Source organism: Balearica regulorum, chromosome 1 (assembly GCF_011004875.1).
Source record: "Balearica regulorum gibbericeps isolate bBalReg1 chromosome 1, bBalReg1.pri, whole genome shotgun sequence".
NCBI lineage: Eukaryota > Metazoa > Chordata > Aves > Gruiformes > Gruidae > Balearica > Balearica regulorum.
This window is the reverse complement of record NC_046184.1, coordinates 57,293,610-57,319,345: the sequence shown is the minus strand read 5'-3', so window position 1 is coordinate 57,319,345 and position 25,736 is coordinate 57,293,610. Positions and strand designations below refer to the sequence as shown.

The window sequence follows — 25,736 nt, the reverse complement described above, 5'->3', positions numbered from 1 at the left end:
TGACACTGCTTCCAAACACTTTCCTTCTTATCCTCTTGAGCTTGGGTCTGGAGGTCTGAAATATTAAATATCAGCAGTCCAGATTCCCCTCACCTAGCATACATCAGTGAATCCAATACCTAAGGAAGTATTTGCACTAATTTGACACACACAAGAGGATACACACGCAAGCAGTTTGGATGGATTCCAGCTGTCTAGTACTGACAAACATATACACATATACATACACACACTCCTGCTCATCATATGGAGAGCGTGCTCCCCATTATAGCATAGCAAAGGCCTTCAGAACAACAAGCCTGCAAAAGCTTAGTAAAATAAATAATATTTTCTCTTCCCCCCCCCCCCCCATTCTATACCCTGGAAAAGTCACTGGTTTATATTTTACCTGTTTGGACTTGGAAGACTTTACTTGTTTGACGAGGCTGGTACTTGCTAGAAACTTGTCCATGTCTCAGTTCCTACAAGAAAAATGAAAGAAAAAATTTAAGTAATTGACCATGTTGGTAGGATCAATGCCTTAATTTTCATGTATTCTCTTTAAAAAGTCTAACCCATCCACAAGTGAAACATAACTGCTTCTAGGGAAAAATACAGCAGTCACTAGTGCTAGCAGCACTACATTGCAGTCATGGAAAAAGAAATAGAAACATCCTCTCCTGCTGAAATGACAGGAGAAATTTCAGGGTCATAGAAGGCAATTATAGGCTTGCAAAATAGCTACAACACCAGGGTGATGTCCTTATCTAGTAAAAAGTAACTGATGGAACTCTTTCATAAAACACCCAGCCAAGTCAGCTGTCTCTAACAGAAGCAAGTGTGGAAGATTTCTTCCCTCAAGATTTATGGACTCCATGAATTGCTTTAACAAAATTATTAAAGCACAGCACGCTCATGCGTTTCAATGTGCAGATCTGGGTAAAAAAAAAAACGGCTCTAACATCACATGGTTACTGCATTTCTCTAAGCCAGTTTTATAAGCAAACTAATCTCTCCCAAATATCCACTACCTGCATAATTACTCAGTGAAATATGTTTCCCCCCGTCACTCCACAGTGACAAAGCCGCACTGGTAAGGGGTCGCCTTCTAACACTCTGTAACGGCAAGGTCCTGGCCGTGGTGAGACAAATTGATATGCTGGCAGTACGGCAGTCTCACTTTGATATTTAAATATAAGCAAAGACAGGAATTCCAAAGAATAAAAGTGATCTGGAGCCTGGCAGGATTGCTCTAATAGTGTATATTAAAAGAAAAAATACTTGATTTAGCTTAATCAAGAGAAACAGAAGTTGTTGCTTCTACTTGTTGACAGACATGTGACAGCACAAACTTTCATTACAAATATATGTAGAAATCAGCAAGATTCAAGCTGAGTAAATTGTGTGTTACACCAAGAGAAGTCCTCTGCAATACAAGTAAATATAAAAGAAAATGTTTGATATACATAATTTCAGATTTTAAGGAGAGTAACTTGCTCTCCTGCCAGCTTGTTTTCCAAGGCTCTAGATTTTAACACTATGGGCAGACCTTATGACTGATCACCTATTTCTTTTTTCCTCTCTTCAATGTACAACACAGGAAGAAAACCCACAAAGTGTATAACAGTGCAGACATTGTAAGAAAAATAATTCAATTTATCTCCAAAGCATCTGTAGAGAAATAAATGACTGATTCTGTCATTACTGACTTTGAACGTTCTCACTGGCCTCTATATCAGGTTCAGCATTCCCAGCCTCCTACTCAATGCAGCCTCTGTGTACATTTACCACTACCATTCCTTCCACCGTTCATACTTTTTTCCATGCTACTTCGCCCAAACATCTTTCTCTTGCTTTTTTCCTTCTGCCTTACTTTCTTTGCTCTCTGTGCTTAGAACTTTTCCCTTGTGTGACAAATAACCATCTTTTTCCTTTCTTCATAACCACTAACAAAACAACATCTAATAAAGAACAATGTATTTCTATTAGACATTTCAAAGCAATTTGTTACTCTGTATCCAAGTACAGCAGGTAATGCCCTTGCATCAGTCCATTATCCAGGTCATTCAGGTCCCAACATTTCAAACCAGAAATTCAATCAGAGGCCAAACAGCCAAAGCTTAAGTGCCAGACACCTGCAGATCGCATTGACTGCAAAATAAATGCTTATAATGCAGCATTTTAGGAAGTGTCACTACCCGTCTATGTGACTACATATCAAATTAGGACACTTGTTCAGAAATGACAATTTTTTACTGACTTGATTCTCCATTTTTGCAGGCTGCTGAACACTGGCTCACCTGTCTCAATTTCAATTACAAGCTTTCCCGTGTTCTACACAAGGCTTGACATACTGACATGATCCCTGACAACACATTATCAGTACCAGTTGTTTAATCTTGGAACTGAAGTAGCACATTACTTCAGCAGTAAATGAATGAATGAATTGTGAGAACAGCCTGTCTGCTGACCCATGAAAACAATTTAGCTTTCTTCCAGACTGACAAGATTTAAATCTTCAAAGACTCAAATTTTTATCTGCTTTTATTTCCAAAATGAATCCAATTACCTAGATGTGCGAGCTGGGAACTAGTTTCTAAATATGACACCCCTTCCTTCCCAGCAAAGTTAAAAATACAAGATTCTGCACAATATTTAAGCATTTGGTGCGTAAGTCAAAGCTAAGTGTCATTTTCCCTGTGCCACATTCAATGGGTGTTGCCTGTGGAATGATGACCTGCAATGAGCGAGAATCCCTAAACAACAAGGGAAGTATAAAAGATGCTTGTGGGACACGTGATGAAATTAGTAAGAACTTAGAAAATGAGAAGATTGCCAATGACTTCAGGGAATTCTTTCTGAACGGTTAAGCAAAAACTTTTTCATGTCATCTGACAAACTGATCTAAAAAAACCAACCCCCAAACCAACAAACTTGTCAGTAATAGGAACAAAATGAAGAGGTCAGCAATGGATACTCTTAATGAAAGCCTTAGTTTCTATGACACATTCAACTTGCTGGCCACACATCTTTGTGAACCTATTTTTGTCTTACATTCTTGTATGGATTGCTTACCAGTCTTCTCTAGACTGCTTGTGATCTTGAAGCAATCTGGAGAATGGAGGCAGAATGAAAAACACAGTCCATAAGTTTAGAATCCAAGACTTAGAAGCAAGTTGATGCAGAGAGAGCACCCTCCATATGGCTCATTTTGCCCGGATGTTCTATGCAAATTCAAAATTTGTACTTTCAGGGTTCCTTTTCCTTTGTGAGCCAATGAAGATCCTGCTTCACTGCTATTGAACACACTGACGCCATTCAGCTATTTATATGACAACTGTTGAGCTATGAAGACCACCTTCTACCTGGTCCTAGTAGGTCTCATTTCATCCCTTGCTACCCCAGGAAAAAATGCAAAATTAAGACAGGAAAACAAAACAAAACCCAGATCTCCCATTTACTGCACTGCAAGTACCTGGCCTTCACAGGTCTCACAGGAATGCATTCTAAGTCTCTGGCATGTCCCTGAATAGCTTTTACCCCAGGCTAGTTCAGGCCATTGGTGAGCAGTCATCTGCATTCCCCAAAAGCCTGAAAAGTTACGTCTCCTGCATACGAGCTTGCAGCAGATACTCAGGAGTGGAAAGGACTTTTTGGGCGACACAGGCCATTCTCATGCCACTGCAGATACCACATCATCTAAAGCCCACGTTATTTCCAATTTTTGCCTTTGGTTAAAGGCCACCCCCAGGCATACCTTTCTAACACAAAGAATCAGTATAGAGTAAGACCCGTAGGTCAAGGCATCCTGGGGAGAAAAATGACCACCTGGTTTGGTTATGAAACTCCTACTTAGATTAGCAGGGACTAGGGAAAATTATTTACACCAGTGTTCTTACAACTGTCCTCTCCCTTTGGTGACAGCAGAGTGTTCATCTTGAATTTTTCTGGTTCCAACTGGGAATATTCCCAGTTAGTGTAGCTTCTTGGGGTTGGTAGTGTGCCTAAGTGGACAGAAAGAAGGAACGGTGAAAGAACACGGAAGAGAAAAGAATACTTAGCACTTTTCTCCCATCTTCATAGTGCTATACACACCAAGTGTCACATTTTCTCATGATGCAGTATCACTTGTTTGTGCTGACAAAGCACAGCTGATGTTCATCTAAGGCATGAGATAAAAGAAGCTTAGAAGGAGATTTAGAAGGCAGGCCCTGTTTGCCCTTCTGTATAACCACAGCAGCTCAGCCCAAAGGCCCAACATCTTGTCTCCAGCAGCTTCCAGCGGTGGAGGGTGACAACAGAGCGTAAGAAACCGACCCATACTGAGATCCTTCCCTTGGCATAGCCTCCCTGCACCCGCTAATCAGGAATCTACAGACTAGAGGTTTAGTATTTCGTCATTTCCTGGAAAGGACATCTTAAGTGACCCACCAAAACAGATGGCTGTGAAAGTAAGAGATGGAGAGAAGAATGACAACACAGACACAGAAGCAAGGAAGGAGCAGCCAGAACAGAATGAAATAAAGATTAACAGAAGCTTTCACCACTGTGTGGACTGCATGTGTCCTCTGAACCTTCAGTCTCTCAATCACCAAGGACAGCCTCGTGGCAAACTCTTGTCAGGAAGCAATGGATTCTATCCAGAGCACGTGAGCAGCAGAACTGCTGGTATATTTGCTTAAACTCTTTAAGGTGAGCAGTGTGGCCAGAATGGTGAACAGTGATTGGAAAACCACTTCAGAGGCCTGGGAACTTTGTATACAACATCATGGCTTCATATACACTTTTTTTTTTTTGCTTCTTAGAGCAGAGGATACATGTTTTACACATTAGTACACATAAGAAAGGCCCAAGTAAACAAATGTAAATGTGTAGAATATATACGTGTGAATTCAGGGAAGGAGGGCAGAAAGTGAGTTTGAAAGACAAAGAATAACTCAATTTGCAGCCTACAGCTTTTCCTGACAGGAACAAAACCACTCTCACCTACCATCCATTCTGAAATTGCATTGCAAAGCTTTGTCTTGGACTCATCAGTACTGAAACGTGATCTTGGGAAAGTGGAACAGCAGCAGATAGACAAGGCTGGATTCAGCAGTAAAGACAGAAAAAGCTAGGGTTTATGGAAAGAAAAGTGACAACTCTACAGACTTTTTAGTTAAGAGAACACGGACACACTGTTCTTTTGAATAACAAAGTCTACGTTCCAGCCAAAGCAATGACTGCAGCTTTGAAGGGCCAGTGATTCAGAAAAGAAGTGCACAATTTACCAAAAAAAAAAGGATGAAAACATTTCTCTTTCCCCCTTATTTTAAAGAAGGTCATGCCAGCAAAGGCGAACAATCAGACAGACTGTTAGTGCAGATATTTTAGGCAACAATAAAAGCCTGCTGTGAAAAAATGGAAGAAAATTACAAACCCAGAAATAAGTAAAAAAAGAAAGCAGAGGTGAATTAGGTGAAGGCATATTCTTTAGGTGAAAGATAGAGGGCAGACCTGAGTGACTAGAAATCAAAACCATGCTTTACTCCATTTTATTGTTTTACTTATGCTATTAAGAGCTTTACTATACAGAAGACGACAGCATGAACTTTCTTGGCTATCACTTGGTGATTCAATGGAGGGATACCACCCATGACACCCCATTATCCTCAAAAGTTACAGTATAACTGATGGTTGGATATTAGAATTCCTGCAAGAATCAACTAATAGATGCTTGCACAGAACTCTGAAAAAAAATCTCTATTTATAGGATAAGTATTAGTTTCAGATTACCCCTGTGAGGAGGGATTTCTCCATCTCTTTTCACTGTTCTTGTGTTTTCTTTGCCTTAGCTATAAGCACTTTAATGAGGGCCTCCTGGTGGTGGAATCTGTGACAGTCAAGCAGGAGGAAATTCTTTGCAATGCAGTGAAACAGCTGTTCTTCTATCTCTTCAGTTGGCTATAATGAAAAGAAGAAACAAATAGAGAAAGACACATCTGCTATGTCAATAAAATACAGGCAAGATATTTATTCTAATATCTAGGATATTAAAAGAAGGGACATAACTGCAGAGTACTGAGACAACAGGAATTATCTCACTGCTGAAGAAACTAATTAGGTATGGAATTAATTAAAATTTATTTTTTTAGGTTTTAAACTGTTTCATTTAGCCTACCAATCAATGTAGCAAGTTTCAAGCAGGAATAATTACAGTAAATACTGTCTTTGACATCAGAGTAAGCCTGGAGTAAGTCTACTGAATTCACTAGTCAGTGGGGTTTCCCTATATTTATTCATATAATGGAGAACAATAATAATCCTATGGTGCACATGAAAAGAGGCATGAGAAACACTATGGAGTTAAAAGCAGCTCCGAGACCATCTAAGCTATAGATTCTGTATCGCTTGTGAACCAAAAAGCTGAAGAAGATGCTCCAAATTAAGCTACCAAGAAAAACAGCTTGGGTCTATTCCAAAATTTCCACACTGTCATGTGCTACAGCACTATCTTTTGTCCTGTCACTCTCAGCCTTCCACCAGCATTCCCAAAGATGTCTTCACAAAAAGACATGCAGTTTCCTTACACGATGACTGCAACACGCAGGTTCCTCACTGTTTAACGAGCTTTTGCAGATCCTAAGTGATATCTCTAGTTATTGTACAGGAGGGAGGGAGAGACAGCAAGCACACGCGCGTGCTAGGTGTTCACTTCTCCACAAAGTGACAGGCACAGAGGGATGCACAGTGCTACACTGTAATGCTTTTAACATCACTTAAAATCATATGTCAAACTACCCGCTGGCAGGAGAACAGTGCAGCATATTGAGAGGCAACGCTGGAAACAGTAATGATTGGCTCTTGTCTCAATATCTACCTGATGTAAATGGAGAAATAACCACCAAAAACTGCTGCCAGAAAAGCCTGGGAGGTTGGTGCAGTGAGGAAATTCCACAGCATTTTTCGAGGAAATGGAGTCTGGGAACAAATGAAATTTAGTAAACCCCATGCAAAGGAAGAAAGATTCTTGAAGCAAATCACACTGAAAAAAGCCAGACACTGAACCTCTTTGTCTTGCTCTCAAACTTCTGGAGAAGCTTTCTGAACTCTCATCACAAGCCCTACCAACTGTGAAACTATTCACATACATATTAGCATCTGTGCAATCAGGCAAACAGAAGTACGCATTCACCTCATGTGCCAAGGCAGTTGCGATAGGCTGCTCGGCTTTTTCTGAGTCTCTACCTCTGAGAAAGAGGCTGTCAGAGATTCTCTCCATCAGAGAATCATTGTGAGACCTTGGATAGTTTAGTTTTACAATAATAATAATGTATTACTACAATACTCACCCTGGTTAGTGCAAGGGGAGCTCAAGCACACAACTGTGCTGAAACATACACGTTTCTTCTTAGAAGGTGAACATTACTACCCCTGTGATAGTGGCAGGGTGTGTCCTGACCAGAGCTTCTTAACATCTGCTTTTTCCCCAGTAGTTACAACCCTCTGAAGTATTTATAAAAGAAACATACATGCCTTTGAGCATCTCAGGGAGATGCTTCTCTCATTTGCAGTTCTTCAGGTCTGAGTATTTGTTTGGAAAGTCAAAATGTTTCAGTGCATTTAACAACTGAAAAACACACGAAAGCAAGTGGTAAGAGCTCTGTTCCTCACACAGTGTCCTGTATGGTCTTTGACTCTTATAAGCCCCTAGGTTAGCTACAGTTTTTTTCAGTTCAAAATTGTAATTCTACATTCTCTCAGCTTTTCTTCCAAGGTTCCTGCCCTCATTTCACTTCTGGCCCTTCATCTTTTCATCTTTCTTATCCAATTTATGCAAATACACACATATGGATGTGAAATGCCAACAGGAGCCACAACTACTTCAAATAGCCCTTGTTCAGAACTGCAAACTTTTGTTCTACGTTTCAAGGTGCTGATCCTCCTGCACACACTGTAATTCCTTCTCTTATAAAAAAAAAAAGTTTAAAAAAATCACTAATTTCCAGTGCACAGACTCTAGCACACAGGGTCAGAAGGCCACTGTTTTTATAGCATGTGTCCTGGAAGAATCAGATATTGCTTAACTGGACTACCAGAAGATACTCCAGCACCAGAGATTTTTCTTGTCTATAGTCACTGGGTTGGTACTGTGGTATCTTTCCATTTCTTATTCCAAGTGAACAATTTTTTTGGTTCACTTCAGGCAGGGCGCCAATTAAGCACTCTGAAAATGGAAGACTGTTAAAGAACTTTTCTTTGGTGGAGTATTAAAACATGTACAAACCAAATGAAAAGGTTGCCGATTCTCTTATTTACTCCTCTCTTTCCTGGCACTTCTGATTATCTACTCCACCCCTCCCTTCTTTTTTCTCTCCCCTCTTTTCTTTATTGTTCTCCTTTAAAGTCACTATCCTAACACCTCATTAATCTGTAATTTTCAGGAAAGCCTCACAGAGTCCTCAGCAGAAGTTTTTCTAACAATGAAGCAAGTAATTTCAGGTCACTAAATTCTAACAGATTGGAGAATTATTTTAAAATTTAGACAAAGATTGGTATTTTACCTCTCTAATATAAAAAATATTGGTGATATGTACCACATACCCCTCCCATTCAAAGTAATATCCAAACCAACTACCAAAGCCACCTCCCATGGAATACAAGCCAGCAAGTAACACAATAAAACTAAATTTATCCCATCATGTGCTGAGAAGGGAGGACTTTGCAACATGCACAGAAAATCAGGACACTTAGCCTGCCTCAGAGGACAGCTTATTAAAGAATCGCCTGCTCTTTTCTCTCCAACTTCTAATCCATCATTCCTCAAACTTGGGGAGCCCAGGACCCCAGACCTTCTCCACTTTTTCTCCTCCTGTTCCCAAGCAAGAAGGGATTCTCTGCCTAATGGTGTTTCATTGTTTACCTGCAAAAACAGTTTATAAAAAAGTCTTCCAACCAATTCAAGCATTTTAGGAATCAGTGGGCAGAACATCACAGGATTGATGCAGCCTGACCATGACGGGAGCCCCATCTCCACAGCACCAGCTCCTCCACGGTCCCCCCTCTCCACCAAAGCCAGCGGGCCCCAGACAGGGGGCTGGGGGGCTGGAGCAGGGCGCCGAGCTGGGACCGCAAGAGCCCACCGAGGCTACCCGAAGGCCCGCCAGCCAGGCCCTCCGGCGCGGCCTCCTCGGGCTCCCTCGCCCTCTCCCGAGGCGGCAGCCCCGTAGCATCCCCGGCGGCCGTCCTCCTGTCGGTAGCCACCGGCCCCGCGCAGCCCAGGCCTGCGGGCCGCCGCCTCCAGACGCTGCTGCGGCAGCGGGGAGGAGCGGCGGAGCCCCGCCGTCACCATGGCAACGCAACGGCCGCAAACCGCTCCCGGGGCACGCGGCAGCGGCGGCTGAGCCCACCGGCGCGGTGACAGACGGGGAACGCCGGGAGCAGGCGCGGCTCGCCGGAAAGGTGCTCTTTCTCGTCCCCGTCCCCCCCCCCCCCCCAATAATTAAGGCGAACCCCGATGGAACAGCCAGGCCCACCCGCCCCCGCACCCCGGGGCTGACCCTACCACGCTGGGGCGGGAGGGGGGAGTGGGTGTTCCTCATCAGCTCTGCCCTCGCCGAGCCCGCTGGTTTCCCCAGTGAGATACCGGGAGGGAAATCAGAACGAGGGACCATCCCGGTGGCGGCCCTTGCCTGAAATAATACCCTCCGGTTCCCCGCTCCCTTCTCCTCAGCGCTCCCGCTGGGTGGTACGGCCCGTACCCCCCCCCCCCCCGCCCCGCCGGGCCGCGTGGCGCTGGGGATGGCTGCCGAATGCGCCTGCGCGGGGGGCGGGAGAGGAGGGGGCGCGCGCCGGGGGCAGATGGCGGGGGGGGGGAGGGGAGGAGCTCGCTTTTTTCTTATGGTGGTGCTGGGGGGGGGGGGTGTGACGTAAGGGGTGGCCTCGTGCCGTTCGGCTTCCACCCCCCGGCTCGGTCACATGGCGGCGGAGGTGCGAGGGGAGCCGCGTGCCGGCGGGCAGGGGCGCCGCCCTGTCAGGGTCCTGTCAGGGCGGGGGCGGGGGGGTCAGGGCCAACCCCCCCCACCGCCGCCATTTAACCCTTTCCGAAGGGCGAGGGCACATGACGTGAGGGGAGCTGGCGTGGGGTCTGGTTTTAGGTGAACACAGGGCCACCGGAGGAAACCTTGTCCCTGCTGACGCGGCCATCCTGTCCTGTCGCTGCTGCTGGCCTACAGCCTCGGGCTGGCCGTGTCCCCCCTGCTCGGGGAGCAGCGCGAGGCCGTCGGGAGCGCCCTGTACGCCCAGCCAGCAGCGTGCGATGCCTCTCTTTGGGAACACCTTCAGCCCGAAGAAGACCCCCCCCAGGAAATGTGCCTCTCTCTCCAACCTGCACTTGGTGAGTCCTGGTGCCCGTGGCTTGCCTGCGGGAAAGCTCGCTGGGTGGTAAGGGGTGAGTGGCTCCTGCTGGGAGCACCACAGCCCTTACAAGAGCTCCCAACTGTGCCTCTTTTCCTCCTGCGGTACGGCACTGTTTCTGATCACGGGTTACCAGATACGAATGTAAAAATGGAATAGCTGAGGGTAGGATCGTCATCACCCCACCTGCAGCCCAGAATTGTTTCACCTAAAGCTTCTCCCCAATGGTCTCTCAATGCAGGGAGATGAGTGTAAATTCAGGTGGGAGAAAGTGCAAGAGGAGCCAGTCCTCTACTGCAGCAGTACAGGACTCAAAGTAGGGTTTCAGGCTCCAGGGCCAGTCAGACCAGCAGCTTCTATTGGAATGTCAGTCACTAAGGAATGGAAGAACACTGGCGTGGCGTTGGATTTCTGTATGATGCTCTTCCCTGCAGCTGGATAGATCCACTCGTGAGATTGAGCTGGGCCTGGAGTATGGCATCCCCACCATGAACCTCGCTGGGCAGAGCCTGAAGTTTGAAAATGGCCAGTGGGTGGCAGGTAGAGTGCAGCCCAGCTGGCTTTGATCTGAAGAAGCCACAGTTGGCTGGCAATCGGTACTCTGACCTCTTTCCTTCCTTCCAGAATCAGGAAGCTTCACGGGGGATCACAGGGAAATGCAGCGCTTGCGCAGACGAAACCAGCAGCTAGAGGAAGAAAACAACCTCCTTCGGCTGAAAGTGGATATTCTGCTGGATATGGTGAGTCTTTGCCCAAACATCACCTGCCCATAGCCGCAGAAGTGCCCAAGCGAAGGGTGCTGGGACCTCCAAAGGAGGCCGTTCTTACTGTACCCCACTCTTTCCGCTTTACCCTGCTATGCAAGACAACTTTAACAGCAAAGGGAGTGTGGGAGTAGAGCCTGATCTCCTCTGCGAGAAGAGGGGAAGGTTCCCCCCGCAGCAGAGCTTGACGTTCGTGGATACTCTGATGGATTGGAGAGGAGCCCTTGCAAGGGCCGCGGCTCCTCTTTCCCTTTCTGTGTGGAGTATGCCATTTTCCTGCCCCTCTGGCCTCTTCCCTAACTGTGAAACCGAGTTAGTTGTAGCCACCCTTCCTTGTCACGGACTGTGACAAGTAGCGTGAGATCTATTCTATGTGTAAACCTATGGATGAAAGAATTCCCAAGCCCTAAATAAACCGAAATTCAGCCTTACCCAGAAATTACAGCTTTCATGCTTAAAGTCTGGAGACGTTTTCAGTGAAACAGAATACATACGCATTCTCAGCCTGTTAAGTGATTTACCCTTTGTGTCAGTCCCAGCAAACACTTACTTACTCCTTCATCATTTTCCTTCCTTATGTTCTCCCCGTGTTTTAAAACTGGCAAGTGGCTTTTGTGGCTGGAGCGCCGCACTGAGCGGAAGCCCCAACCGCTCTCCAGGTTTTCCAGGTGATGTCAGTGAAGTGTGAAACCTCAGCTTCCCTCCCGCTCAAACGGGAATAAATTCCTTGCATGGGTGCTGGCTCGCGGCTGTAAGTGTCAGCGACATCTCTTGGAAAGGTTGCGCCATGAAATCGGAAAAGATTCCAAGGCACAAGTGTTTTGCTGTGTGCGCTGCTGCCACGTGAGGTGCCTCTCCAGAGGGAGAGCAATCTCTGATCCCTCTAGGGGGCTTTCGTGTCACGCCATGCGTGTCCGACGTACGCCACGGACTGCGAGGTCACAGCTCCGGTGTTGGCCTCGCAGCTGTAACGCGGGGTGGAGGTTGGAGGAGGGGTAGCTCACTCTCGTCGTCGTTGGCGGTGCATTGCAGCTCTCCGAGACCACAGCCGAGTCCCACCTGATGGAGAAGGAGCTGGAGGAGCTGAAGACCCGCAGCCGGAGGAGGAAGTGAAGACGACGAGGTGGCTGGAGGACGGGGGAGCCAGGAGCCTGGCTCTGCGCCTCGGCTGCTCCTGCGCTGGACGCCAGGGCTGGCCGGGGCCTCCTGGCTGCCTCGGTACACTGTATAGGTACTTCGTTCCACGGGACTGCGAGTAACAAGGTGCCTCCAGCATCGCACGGTGCTGTCGGTCCCGCGTAACGGCTGGTTCGGCACCCAACAAGTCACACCACGACGCTGTCAATTCACACGTGTGTTCTCGGAGCACTCTACCTTGCTGCATTTCCTCTCTGCAGCCCAGCTGTAGGTACCCTCTTTCTTAAGGCAGCCTGACAACAGGTGGTGGAGAAGATCCACCTCCGGGTGGGCCCCTCCTTGCTTTCTGCACTTAAAAACGCGGGGAGACCCCTGCGCCCCTGAAATTGTCCCCTTGGGGGGGGCCCTGGGGGTGCTTGTACAAGTTTCACCGCCTGCCTTTGGCAAGCAGGATGCTGGAGTTGCTTGTTCTCGAGGGTTTTGCGTACTTTACATTAAAAAATTTACATTTAAAACCAGCTTCTACGAGTGTTTGTTATGCGAAGGGTCGTGCTGCGAGCCGGGGGCGGGAGGGCCCGGTACAGGCGGGCGGCGCTCCTCCCGGCCGCCAGGGGCCGCTGTCTCCCTCCGAGGCCGGGCGGCGGGAGCACCGCCCTGTTTCCGGCGGCGTTCCGGCCGCCCTTCCGCTGGCTCGCCGCCCACTCCGTCCCTGGCTGGTGGTGATGGCTGCCCCTGCGTCCCTGTCTCCGGAGGAGCTGCTGCCCAAGGGCGGCTCGGGCAAGGCCGAGGAGCTGGAGGACGAGCTGGAGGAGGAGGAGGACGACGATGAGGTAGCGGGACGGCTGGCGGCGGTGGCGGGCTGGGCTGGGCGGGCTGGGGAAGCGGGGTGACCCTGGCGGGCGCGCAGGGCCGGGCGGGCCTGACGCGGTGCATGCCGCCCGCAGCTGGACGAGACGCTGGCCGAGAGGCTGTGGGGGCTGACGGAGATGTTCCCCGAGAGCGTCCGCTCGGCGGCCGGAGCCACCTTCGACCTGTCGCTGACCGTAGCGCAGAAGATGTACAGGTGAGGGAGCGCCGGGCGCGGTGCCCGGTAGCGGGCGGGAGTCCCTCGGGAGCGGGTCTCGGTGGGTGCCGGGCGGCTCCGCCGGCTCCCGCTGCGGCTTTGGCCGCTGGTAGCGCGGGCCGGGGAGCGGCGGGGCCGCGGTCCTTGTTTCTCGGCGGCGTGGGCAAAGCCAAGGGGCGGGACGGTGCTGGGGACGGCCCATCGCGGGGTTCGGGGCAGGGGGAAGGCTTTTGTCTGAGGCACGGGAAGTAACCACGGGAGAAGCCCAGTGCCGGTAAGAAGCAGCCAAGGAACCGATTCTTATTCCTAATGTTCTTTCTCCTCCCTAGATTCTCTAGGGCAGCTCTGTGGATTGGGACCACCTCCTTCATGATTCTGGTTCTTCCTGTCGTCTTTGAAACCGAAAAACTGCAGATGGAGCAGCAGCAGCAGCTGCAGCAGCGACAGGTGAGGCGGGACCCCCCCCCCCCCCCGACCCACAGGAGAGTGGGGTCACCCAGGGGTGCCAGGTGGGGCCACCCAGGGGTGCCCACACCTCCTCCCAGTTCCCAGCTGTTGGAGGAGCTTAAGGAACAGAGCGCAGGTTGTTATACGTTGCAGCCTTGTTCGTCTCACCAGATGATGTGGTTGGATTTTTCTAGTGGACTGATCTTGCCGATTCCCAGTTAACAGTCTGGTGGCAAACTCCGGCAAACACAACCTGGCTTTTGCCGGCCTGAAATACGCAGTTAGGACTGCGTGCAGGCTTAACGCAGCAGCGTCCAAACCCACCCTGTTTGCATTCAGCATTAACCTTGGTTGTCATAGCAGGGGAGGAACCGATATTGCAAAATGCCACCAGTACCTTCGGTGCCCTGACGAGGTGGGGGGGAGGGAGGGCAGCACGTGGCAGCCGCCCTGCATCCTCGCGGTCCTTCAACTGACCGTTTTCCTTCCAGATCCTACTCGGACCCAACACAGGGCTGTCGGGGGGAATGCCAGGGGCCCTGCCTCCGCTCTCTGGAAAAATCTAATTTTTGGAAGCTGCGTTGGATTCATACTGTGTGGGAAGACCTTGAGATGATGATACATTGAACTGTTGATTTGTTGGGTCAGGGCATTTTTATTTTTTGTCGGTTGTTTATTTTTATTTTTGGTTCTCCTTTGGGACATTGACCCATTCATAATGGGGGGGCAAGCCCCCCACCTCTGGACCTGATGACGGCTCCCGTCTGCATCCTTCCCCCCCATAGAAGTTGAGTTTTTCCTTTTATTCAATCAGTATGCCATAACCAGTTACAGACTTGAACTGGGTGAGTACCTCTCCCAGCCTCCTTGGCCCCCACCCCCCTCAAAACCACGCCAGGGCACAGGCCAGGCTTTGAAAGGCGGCAGTCAAACGAAACAGATCCTTTCCTGGCCGATTCGGAGCCAAAGGACACGGGCGACAGGAGGAGGAGTGACTTTCCCAGCAGGTGAAGCAAAGGAGGAGCACGAGTAGCCATATCCTGAGGAAAACGCTCTCTGGGAAGACAGACGTGCAAAAATATTTTCACTGCAACTTTGTGTGCGAGTAGTGAGGGAGCAGCGGGCCAGGTTCAAGACGATCACATCCATGCTGATCCTCTGCCTCATAAAGTAGATATTGGCTGCGTATTTTTTGTATTGAATATTAAATAAATCCAACCTGAGCAGTGTGGGTTTAATACATGTCCTTTAGGGAGGCTCAGTTCTTTCAAAGCAGACAGCAGGGGGAAGGGACAGACAGGGATTTGTCATCCTCAGCTGGCAGAGAAAGCTTTGTGTGGCTTAGGGGGCTCTCAGGGAGGGGATTCTACCTCAGCACCACTGACCCGACTTTGCGGTTCTTAACTTGCAGAAAGATTGCAGTTTTATAACCAAAGAAAAAAAAATTTATTTTTCCTTTACATACTTTGTTACAGAACAAATCAGTTGAACATACAGAAGTGATAGGACATTTATATGGAAATGGGTTTTTTTCCATTTTTAATATTTGGCTAAACAAAATACATCTCTGTAAACAAACCCAAGACAAGGCTCTAACAAAACCAAACAAGCAAGAAAACAAACACTGGCTTTCCCACTCCCTAGCTGTGGGACTGGACCAGTTCGCCCACCCTCAGGTGCAGCAGCCTCCCCTCCCACAGGGGTGTGATCATGCACTTTACCTGAGCAGCTGGTTCACACTGTTTCCCTCCCCCTCCCCCCCCACAGGAAAGGTGCTGACATACAAGGAGAGGAAAGTAGCCCCAAAATGTTTTAAAACATCTTTGCATATTGTGCACCGATCCGTTGGCTTGCAGTTTCCATGCAAACAGGGTTTCTCCAAAGTGCGACTTTAATCAGCATAGAAAAGTGTTGCTGTTGAGATTTTTTAATTTTTTTTTCCCTTCTTGAAGAAATGGCTTCAAGTCACGAGCAGAATGCCTGCAGGCTTCGCATCCTGCCTGTAAAGTGTTTAAAAAAAACCCCAAAAACTCTGCCAGCTGGTATTGGTCAGTGGAATGTGTTACGAAATAGGACTTTTTATAGAAATGTTGGGTCTTTAAAACGTAAGAGCCATTTGCCCTTGACTATGGGAGGCTGTGCTCAAAAGACCGCAAAACGGTGCTTGCCAGATGTCCGGGGGTCAGCGAACATCGTGGTCCTGTTGTCACGTGGCCTCTGTTCTCCGTTAGGAAGGTGCGAGTTTGGTGGTCTCTCGGCTTCAAAAACCCACTCGTCCTTTGCGGAAAAAAATAACTGAGAAAAAGTAGTTACAACCCCTCCTTTTGCAAGCTCAACCACCAGTAATGAGACTTCCCTGCACGACCTAGCGGGATCCTTCAAGCTCCATCACGTCCCAGAGATTGCTGCTGTTGAACCAAGACATCCCGTGCATAGAGGAGGGAAGCAAACAGCAGCTCAGCCAGGAAGAGCTAAATGCAACAAACTTTTTTCTAAACTCAGCATTTCTTCCTCCTGCTGTGGAAGGCATGACTGAGCAACAGCTCGCCCGGGTGACTGGGAAACAGCCGGCAGAGATTCCCTTTAGCGTCTCCATGTCCGAGTCACTCTTCCCCGCAGAAAGGAGGGGAGGAAAAAGTGATTCGTCCCTTAATGGAATGTTTGTCGGCCAACACTAAGAGAGAGGTTGGTTCAACTACCAGGCCAGGGTTTCTCTAACGCCCAAAGGTTCTGGTGGACCCTCTGCATCTCCCCATGTTATCAGCTAGTAACTATAAAAAGGGAAAAACCTGACTGTTACCAAGGCTTCCCTCCTCAGTCGATTTTTTGCTTTGTAACTTTACCTCTTTCTGGGACATTTCGCATGACATTCACAACTGTGGGCTAGGCTTCTGGAAAGAGGAAAATAAAAAGGAATGCATTCCTCTCAAAACCCCTTCAGTTTTATTCCTCTCTCCAAGCAGCCCCTAAACTACTGGGTGACCATGCAGAAAACCAAAATAGATAGTAAAAGAAAAAAAAACCCAACAAACCAACCCAACATAGCACAAAGAAAGCCAAGCAGACTACGGCCTCTCTCCAGTCCAGAAACTCGATACTCCTCAATTAGCCCGTGCTTGCTGTTTCCACATCGCTTTAGCCAGCCGCATGCTGCCGAGCAACTGCTCACCACATATGTAAACCCCTGGAGATGCTGGGGAAGAATCCTCTAGCTACCTGAAGAATTTCTTGGAAGATGACACTGTTTTTATTACTGTTTTCTCATTCCTGGCACAAACCATCCCTAAGAAGCAGAGGGTCGTGCTGAGCACCGTACCATTCCTAGTGTTTTGAGAGTGTCCTGAGACCCTTAGGAATTGCAAACGTCTTCATGACGACTTGTTTTGGAGGGAGAAGCTTGTGAAGAGGCGGCAGCATGCTCAGCCTCTGCTCCTCCCCAGCAAGCCCCGGAGGGAGCAGCGTCCCACCATGTGCGGCCTTGAACGATGCGGGGAAAGGGAGGCCATAGGCTCCCAGGCACCCCAGCCCCAAAGCCTGGTTTTAAAGAGCGCAATGCCTTCTAGCTAGCTGAAGGGCACACAGCTCATCCGCCTTTGCAATTAAAGTGATTGGCTTCCAGTTTCCTCCCCTCTGCCCTCAATTCTTCCCCATCCCACCCCCCCCCCCCCCAATGTCCTACGCCGTTGCCCTATTGCACCAAGGAAGGAAGAGAAGAGCCTAACAAAGGAAGTTCCAGACGAGAAGAGTCGGGGCACCCATTATCCAGGTGTCGGGACGTCAGGAGTTCAGTGAAGGGGAAGAGCTGTAGTGAGAGGACAGAGTCAGTCTGGGTCACACGTCAGCTCTCCAGCTCTGATGTGCTTCCACCTCCTCTGGCACCACCAGCAGGAGTTCACAGTTCTTTCCTCTCAGCTGGTGTTTCAAAAATTTCCTATCATAAAGGGAAATAGAAATAAGCACTACTGAATGTAGAACTTTGTCGTCTTCTATAAGAACTAAATGCAACTAACTATGCCAACATGACAAGAAATGGGAGGAAATCCCCACACGCTGTCTTATTTTCTGACAATAAAAAAACCCCCAACGTTAAACTTGCCCTACTAGATTCAGCACACCTCTACACAGCAAGTTATTGCAGACTCAGATAGACATGATCTTAACCTCAGCAGAGATAAGTCTACGTAGATGTCACTTTCCAATTTTCCAAGGAGGCAAAAATAGAACTAAAACCAAGTTCAGTTTCTTCAGAGCTCTGAGATCAAAAATCCCACCACATTTTAAAATAATTCCAACAAATCTGGAATACTTGTGGGTAACCCCCCCCCACCATTTAGATGTGCCTATCACAGCTCATAGTAGCAGCGTACCACCTGGTCATCTGACACGGTTCTGCAGCCCCTTTCTGCCCATACGCTTTTTCTAATACCAGACTTGGATTATCTCCAATAACTATGACAGTCAAATCAATGTTTTCTCCAATATCTTTCGGCCCAGATTTCCAAAATTCCCTATATAGGAAGCCCTTATTTATTGCTGAAGAACAGCACACCCAGGATAAAATCCACCAGAAGATCTGCTCAGTAGTTCCAGAACTGCGTTACTTTATCCCAGAATTCACAAAAGGCTGACATTCACTTTACCAAGATTTTAATAGCATGGTAGACTCTGCAAACGTTGCTTGTGTGCAATACCTGCCTCAGAACACATCTAGCTGAGGCAGCAAAGCTGCTAGTAGGCTTTAGAACGGGACAGAATGGAAGCTGAAGAACAACTAAGAGCAGGTCAGACTTTACAAAGCAGTTACACCAACCAACTTGTGTTAAGATTAAAGAGGGGAAGGGAGTCAAGAAGCACAGTGTTTGCTTACACAGGAAGTGATTCCTTAGCAAACAGCTTTCACTGCTGTCGGGGATGAGTCTGGAAAGCCTTTCCTTGGGAACATACACACAGATCACTAAAAAGACAAAGGAATGCTGATACTCTCGCATTTGAGGAGAGAGCGAGGCACAGCACATCTCGTTGCAGGCGTCACCCGCAGGTCACACCAGGCTTGGCCTCTACCTTTGTCACTACTGACAGAGCCAGCCACGTAAGAGATGAAGTCAGGTTCTCCTGAGCTCACAGACATCACTGCCAAAAGCATTTTCCTAGCTTTGTGCAAACAGGGTATAAATCTAAGAGGAGGCACAAGAACCTTACTACTCTCAAATCTTTGCTATTGAAGATCAACCATAAATGTTTCAATCACTAACTGTTTAAGGACAGATTCCCCACCTCCAACAGGAAGGATTTGAGGAGGAACAGGATAAAAAAAAAAAAATCCTACCTGAGCTCACTTTCACCTCCAATCCATTCGGGCACCTTGAGTTTGGAGTCGAGGTTGTAGTAGGTGCCTCCCACCTCCCGAACGCAGATCCAGTGCTGTCGCTTGAGGGGGAGCTTCAAGGGGCCCCAGCAAAGGCTGGAGGGCAGATTCATGATGAAGCCCATCACGTTAGACAGGGCAATGACGTTAACATCCCTGAAAGAGCGCAGAAAACAAGACAGCAATAAGATTATAATCTGGTACTTTAGCTTCATCTCTTGTTTTCACAAACAGAAGCCATCTCCAGAGTTACGTGACTTCTCTGTACCTGCGCTTGTCCCACCAAACCGCCTCATAGCCTTTGGTCTGAAGTGCTGCCATGATCACGTTCACATCATAGTTTCCATTTCCCAACATGCTCTTCTTGTGGGGCGTCACCATGGTGTTGGGAGACAGCCTGTGAACAGAACAGGAGACTGGTCTAGTGGGGTTTGCTGAACCTATATTCCACAGCTGGAAGGGGCTACTTGCTGTGTAACTTGAAGCCCATTTTCAGGATTTTTGTGTTTAAATGCAAATTATTCCATTCCCCCTTCTCACTCAGACGGGCTGAGAGGGCTAAATTAACACATTAACTTTGATGTACAAAGCCTCCTAAGATCCTAGCTTTGCTGTGAAAGAGACAGCAAAGCAGGAAGCCTTTCCCACCCCCCCCCCCCTTGAAGTAGTACTTCTAAAGGATGCTTCAATTATTTTTTCCTCCAATTCACAGTTGGAATAAATGCCAGTCTGCCATTTAGAACAATGGCTATCACAATTTCAAGAGTTCAATGGTCAACAACAGTCTTGAAAATTGGCTGAGATAACAGGAGGCAGGAAGGGTTGGAAGCTGGGAAGATACTTGGGTTTAGGAGCTTCTTAAAGCATTGCCATTGCTATAAGATAAAAAAAATAAAAACCTGTTGCTGTAGGTAACTAAACAGCTAACCTTGTTGCAAACAAATCTCTTCAGCTTTAATCCATAAACTTGCCTAGACGTCACTTGCGCTGCTACAGCATGTAAAAATCCAGAATCACAGTCCATAATGTTACATGCAAAAATATGACAGCCTTTGTACAAATGCAGATAATGGAAGCAAGGCATAAAACATGGAGACGTGGCAAAAAAAAAAAGTTAGACACTTTTATTTTACGTTCCCCCGCTCTGCCCCCCCCCAAGAAATTTTGTAAGGAGGGGAAACAACAAGGGGGTGAATTATTATGAGGGTGAAAGATGGGCTTCAACAGCTGGAAGAGAAACCGGGAGCAGAGAACAGCAAGGTCATGCAACGCCAAACCAAAGAAAGCAAGCCTGGGATCAGTTCTGTTGTGATGAGTTGCTCTTTTGATTGGTAAGGACTCCATTAGTTCTGCTGGCACAAGGTTCAGATGCTTCGTATCATCCAAATATTCATATTTCACCTGCCTCTCCCTCACATCAACCCCGTTCCCCAAAACTCCTGATGTTCCTGCATGTTTTTCACTTGGCCTTTAGCACAGCACAAGTTCTGCAGGCATGTTTCATCCCGTGAAAATCCCTCAGCCCTTCTGCATTCCTCCCCTGAAAAGACAAGGCATTAGATGAGAAGAAGCAAGCAGTGGATTGAGCAGGGAGTTTCAGAACCACCAAGGCTAAAGAGGCTACAGACAGCTGGCTTTTTGCATCAGCTGTGCGTTTTCTTGCAGTGGAGCAGACTGCAGCAGAACAGCCTGGGAAGAAACTTAACTACAGAAGGGAGAAGAGTCCAAAACAACATGGTAATAGGAAAAGGTATTACTACCCACCACCGGGCATTTCTGGGTGAGGCAGTGACATTTTCAGAGAATCATGGTTTCCAGTCTCCAAAGCTCTGCTGTATTTTACTAATCACAGTGATGCAACTGTAGCTTGTCACAGCTCTTCCAGCATCTTCATAAAGCAACATCACTTGGCTACAACTAGTTTCTCAAAATCATTGCTTCAACCTATTAACTGTCACGAGTGCCAGCAAGCTAAGGAATCCTTCCAATTAACAGAGCCCTTCGGGTTGCACAAGCACCCTCTTGTGGCACCGTTTTCCAGAGACAAGCTTATTTGAGAGCTGAAAGAACACATTTATCTTTGTTCGGTCCTGTAACTTTCAGAGCCCCAGAAATGAGATGAAGAGACCAGCAGAGGTGTCACACCTAAAGAACTGGTACCCTGAGCAAACTTTCACTAAGAATGGCCTCAACGTCTCCACTCACACAGACCTAGAGTCCACAATCATCAGCTGAACGATTCTGTTTCAACAAGGAATTAAGTTGCTTCCCCAAAGTTGTGGAGTTTTTAGTTTTTGAGGTTTTTTTTATCTAGACACTAAGCTGAGGAAGACTGACAAAGTTGGACAGAAATCCAGGTAATAATCCTCCTGAGCTTTCTAAGTCTGAAACTTTCGTCAACATGTTGTCTTAACACAACAGGCTCCAAGATTCCTGCACGCAGTTGTCTTTCCTAATCAGTCTCAATACACAGACTCTAGCGAAGCAAAGAGGTTTTTGTTTTTATCTCCATGCAACATTTGGAACATGCAGTCTTACTTCTTGCAACAAAAGCCAGAGGAACATCAAAAATACATTTCTTGTGCTAGAGGAAAGAACAGAGGAAGGACTACAAAAATCAGAGGGGAGCTTGGACCAAGTTTTGGCATACACCCGAGATAATAATCATCAGACTACACTGGTCTTATGCAATGGGATGCAGCAATGCAGTTCATAATCCTTCTTCAAGGGATGTGGCAAAAGCTACAGAAAGCTTAAGCTTATTTGTGATTTTGTTACCTTGTCAACACTGGGTTTAAAAATCACACTTTGCAACATTTTTGTAGCTTATTAGAAATATTCGTCAGTCCTTTACCAGACTCATCAACACAAAGAATATGACCAGATGTAGGAAAGACATACAGAAAAGTCATATATAAAGGGCAACTAAACCCATGCTTCTTAAAGGCAAGTCAAAGAGCCAGACATGAGTAGCAATCCAACAGAGATGCAAAGGTAGTGGCAAATCTTAGGCGTATCTTGTAGCTCATCTGTTTCTGAGAGGAATTTCCACATACACTTCCATACTACCATGGGGCTGAATCAACCTGCGTATCTTGATCCTAATATGAGGATGGAACAATACTAGGTTGGAATCCAAGACAAATTCTCCCTTCTAGGGCAAGAGGTCTGACCAGATTAACATCCCAGTTCTTTCTGTGAGGTTTCATGCTCCACAGTAATTCTCTCATTGAACCCAATGAAAGCCAACTAATTAGATCATCACACTCCTTCTACCACATGAACTGCCTTTGTTTGCTTCAGGCCAATAGCAATCCATTTGATTAAGATTCTGACAATTGCTGCTCTGGAACAAAACCACAGCGTCTTCGCACTGGACAAAGACTGCCTTGAGCCTGCTGTGGACCAGCTCCACTTCACCAACAGGAATGTTATTTATAACGCTATGATAAATAGCGTTTCAATCTGGTATTTGCTGTTGTCCATCACCACATTTCTTTAAGACAGGTGTGAGTTTGATGAGTCAAGCACTAGTTCCATAAATCTGTCAATTTTCAGGACAGCAGCAACAGGCTCGCAGCGCCCTGCTCATCAGCACAGGGTACCACGTCTGCCTTGCCCAGCAGTACCTGCGTAACCACTGCCACGAAGTGCAATTTCCTACCTGTCACAAACACAAAATGCCATCAACCACTGGTAAAGGGTATTCAAGCGTAACCTATGCAATGAGTACAACGTCCACAGATTATCAGAGGAGACCCCATTGCATATTTGATTACTTCGCTTCATCAATGAAAGGTCATCACAATTTTCAAAGGCACGCTCAGAATTTCCACAAAGCGCCAAAACAGCACAACGTAAACATTTAGCAAAATATGAGCTCTTTTACAGGCCACATTAATAATTTACATTTATCCCAGTGAAACTCAAAACCTGCTTTTATTAATTATTTGAAGCTGCTGGGAAACATTTAGCAATGCACAGAAAATGGTGATCTAGCTACTGAAATTAAATCCAGTTTGACAGAGTACACAGGGAGAGAAGCTGCTTGGACAAAAACCGCGTATCATTTGAAGAATTTCACTTAACTGCTTGAATAAGGAGTCATTCATTTGGCAAAGTTCCTAATTTAAAAAAAAAACAAAAACCCAAACCTTAGAAGTATTGTGGTACTAAATCAAGAAGTTTTTATGATGACCCATTTGTCATTCCTGCTGCCTTCACTCTCCCGAGCCAAACCCAAAATCCGTTATTAACATCAAGATAATGTATCTACACAAGGCAGGGGCAAAAATATGGAAGATGGGTAGAAGATGCATTAAAGTGGGTGGGGGAGAAGACAGCAGTCCAACCACATGACAGCATCTGCAATAAAGCCCTTGGACCCAAAATTGGCAGCCAGAATAGTTTAAGAAACAAGTAAAAAGAGAGAATTTCTGCATGGAGAGAGGAAAAAAAAAAGGAGGGGGTAGGGATTTAAAAAAGAAGCAATATTTAGTTCAAAGCAGTGGCATATTCTGAGCCCCTCCTTTGCTCTATTTTTCCCCACAAATAAGATCTGAAAATTCCTCCAAGCAACAGAGGACAAGGGGAAGCTAATGCCAGTGCAGAGAGCATCCTACCTCTGAAAAATCTCCTGCAGGGTTTCCCTAGTGAAGGCGTTGCTGTCCTGGAAGACATTGTTGAGGGCATGGAGGGCACACAGCTCCCTACGCTGCTTCTCATGGTAAATATGCAGTGGTGGTAGCTGGGGTGGCTCTGGTGATTCCGTTTTGGTCTTGTCACCCTTCCATGGCATGCAACTCATTTTCTCGCAGGGTGGATGGAGAGTAGGTGGTGAGAAACAAAGGAGGCTGAAGTTTCTTCCTCCACAGTCACAACAGCAGCCCACTGCCCCTTTCTTTTGTAGACTAGCACTGCTTCCAGCTCACAAACCCTCCTCTTGCGCTTCAGTTTATTTAGTAATTGCCTCTGATGGCTGGTTTTAAAAACCACATAAAGATTTGCAACATATTTTTCCTCCCTCCTCCCATACCCCATAAAATGTAATACTTCCCTCCCCCCTCACAAGAAAAAAAAAAAGTCAAAAGATATGAATCCCCTTTGTCTCAAGATACCAGCTGGAATTTATCACATCGCTCCTTTTCTTCCATCTCCTTTGGTCTATAGTGCCACTAAAAAGGTAGCCAGAGCAGGTAACAAAGAGACACCCACCCCCAAAGTGCCAAAGTGGAAAAGATGAAGCCAGCTTCTGGTGCTGCCTATGGGAGCACAGGGTGTTTAAGGACTTATCAGCTGCATTCTTCCATTCCTTTGGGAATGACTGAATCCCGGCAAGAAGATGCCAACAGCTCAGGAAAGGAAACCACTTCTTGCTAGGCCACAAAAAAAACCCAGGTCCAGGCTCCGGGGAAGGCAATTCCTCACAAGTCACCCTGCACTCCGACAAAGGGAAGTCTCCATTAGCAATGAGAAGAGGCAGCACAAAGCCCGTGGGAGCGAGGGGAGGGCAGGCAGCAGGCGGGACCAGCCCCAAGGCCTGCCTCGCACCTTCCCACCCCGGCCCTCCCCACCCCGCGCCGGCACAACAACCGCCACCAACCTGGGCAGCAGCCGCGTCCCACAGCCAAGGCCCAGCCCCACGCCCCCGCCCCAGCAGCCCCGCGTCCCCCTCACGCTGAAGAGAGGCCCCCACCCACCCCACTTCTCCCCTAAAACCTCCGCCTGGCAGCCCCCCCCCCGCCCCTCGGTGCTCGCTGCCGGGCCGAGGCGCCCGCCCTTCCCCTCAGGAGGGACGCGAGGGAACCCGTTGGGCCCCGCCGCCGCCTCACCCGCTCCTCGGCCCCGGCCGCCCCACACCGACGGCCGCCCGCGCATGCGCGCGGGGCCCCGCTCTCACACTTACACTTACACACACACACACACACACCCCCACACCCCTCTCCGCCCCGTGACCCTCTCCCCCCGCGGCGCGCGTGCCCCGCGGCCCGCCCCGCACGCGCCGACGTCGCGCGCGCGCCCCCCCGCCCCCTGACGTCAACGGCCGACGCAGGGCGGCCCAGGGGCGGTCGGAGGAAGAGGTGCGGGCGGTCCCGGCGCGGCGGCGGGATGGGTTTTTCCCGTGCCCCAGGACTGCGGCGGAACCGGTGCCCGCCTCACGAACCGCAGCCGGCTTTTCGGTTCGTCCCCGAAACGTCCCGGGAGCCAAAGGGGCTCGTGGGCTTCGTGCCCGGAGAGAGGCAGGCAGCCGGCTGGGTTTGCTACCGGGGCGCGGGCAGGGTTCGGTCCTGGCCCGGCGGCTATTTGGCTGCGTAACCTGAGGGGAGTTCATTTCCCTGAGCTTCAATTTCCCTTCTCGCCTGCTTAATTAATAAGAGATAAATAAGCCGGGACAACTGAAGTGGTTTACCGCCTGCTGAATAAACATAAATCCTCCCCGACTTCGCTTTGTGCCAAGCTGGAGCTTGCGGCGGTTGAGGAGCGGGTGCGTGACCCAGCGGAGGAACAGGACGGACAACTTCCCCGCCGGCCTGCCCGCCGCTGCGGGATCACCTGCCAGCCCGCAAAACCCCTCAGCGGGCGGGAG

The 25,736-nt window shown here is 48.1% G+C and overlaps 4 protein-coding genes across 7 annotated transcripts in view; 2 read left to right on the top strand and 2 right to left on the bottom strand.

Moving 5' to 3' along the window:
• DMC1 (DNA meiotic recombinase 1) overlaps positions 1-9,773 on the bottom strand; it is a 34,174-nt gene extending 24,401 nt beyond the window's left edge. For both annotated transcript variants that reach the window (XR_012835425.1, XM_075752568.1), the window contains exons 1-6: positions 9,524-9,773; positions 6,839-6,939; positions 5,755-5,922; positions 4,966-5,064; positions 3,055-3,090; positions 389-461 (exon numbers count right to left, since the gene is read on the bottom strand). The gene's annotated coding sequence lies outside the window, so the exon portion shown is untranslated. The remainder of the gene's footprint in view (positions 1-388; positions 462-3,054; positions 3,091-4,965; positions 5,065-5,754; positions 5,923-6,838; positions 6,940-9,523) is intronic.
• The window catches only part of TOMM22 (translocase of outer mitochondrial membrane 22), a 114,916-nt gene extending 99,889 nt beyond the window's left edge, over positions 1-15,027 (top strand). Inside the window, exons 2-5 of the mRNA XM_075752660.1 lie at positions 12,995-13,105; positions 13,220-13,338; positions 13,668-13,785; positions 14,277-15,027. Coding sequence (XP_075608775.1) covers positions 12,998-13,105; positions 13,220-13,338; positions 13,668-13,785; positions 14,277-14,351 — 420 coding nt within the window. The 5' untranslated portion in view covers positions 12,995-12,997 and the 3' untranslated portion in view covers positions 14,352-15,027. The remainder of the gene's footprint in view (positions 1-12,994; positions 13,106-13,219; positions 13,339-13,667; positions 13,786-14,276) is intronic.
• Positions 9,304-12,771, top strand: CBY1 (chibby 1, beta catenin antagonist). Of its 2 annotated transcripts, none has more exons than XM_075752595.1 (5): positions 9,304-9,420; positions 10,116-10,354; positions 10,809-10,914; positions 10,999-11,114; positions 12,171-12,771. In XM_075752595.1, the coding sequence occupies exons 2-5, from the start codon at positions 10,277-10,279 to the stop codon at positions 12,249-12,251; spliced, it is 381 nt and encodes a 126-aa protein (XP_075608710.1). In that variant the 5' UTR covers positions 9,304-9,420; positions 10,116-10,276; the 3' UTR covers positions 12,252-12,771. The 2 variants fall into 2 exon arrangements, with proteins under 2 accessions (XP_075608710.1, XP_075608717.1); XM_075752602.1 differs by having other exon boundaries at positions 9,307-9,420; positions 10,194-10,354.
• A 924-nt stretch (positions 15,028-15,951) lies between the features above and the next one.
• Positions 15,952-24,447, bottom strand: JOSD1 (Josephin domain containing 1). Of its 2 annotated transcripts, XR_012835430.1 has the most exons (6): positions 24,268-24,447; positions 23,773-23,960; positions 19,419-19,547; positions 19,112-19,306; positions 17,541-17,716; positions 15,952-16,080 (listed from the first exon to the last, which is right to left on the bottom strand). XR_012835430.1 is itself a non-coding variant. In XM_075752642.1 (5 exons), exons 1-5 carry the CDS (start codon positions 24,301-24,303, stop codon positions 17,617-17,619), a joined length of 648 nt encoding a protein of 215 aa, XP_075608757.1. In that variant the 5' UTR covers positions 24,304-24,447; the 3' UTR covers positions 17,119-17,616. The 2 variants fall into 2 exon arrangements, 1 of the variants encoding a protein (XP_075608757.1); XM_075752642.1 differs by lacking the exon at positions 15,952-16,080 and having other exon boundaries at positions 17,119-17,716.
• Positions 24,448-25,736: the final 1,289 nt, after the last annotated feature.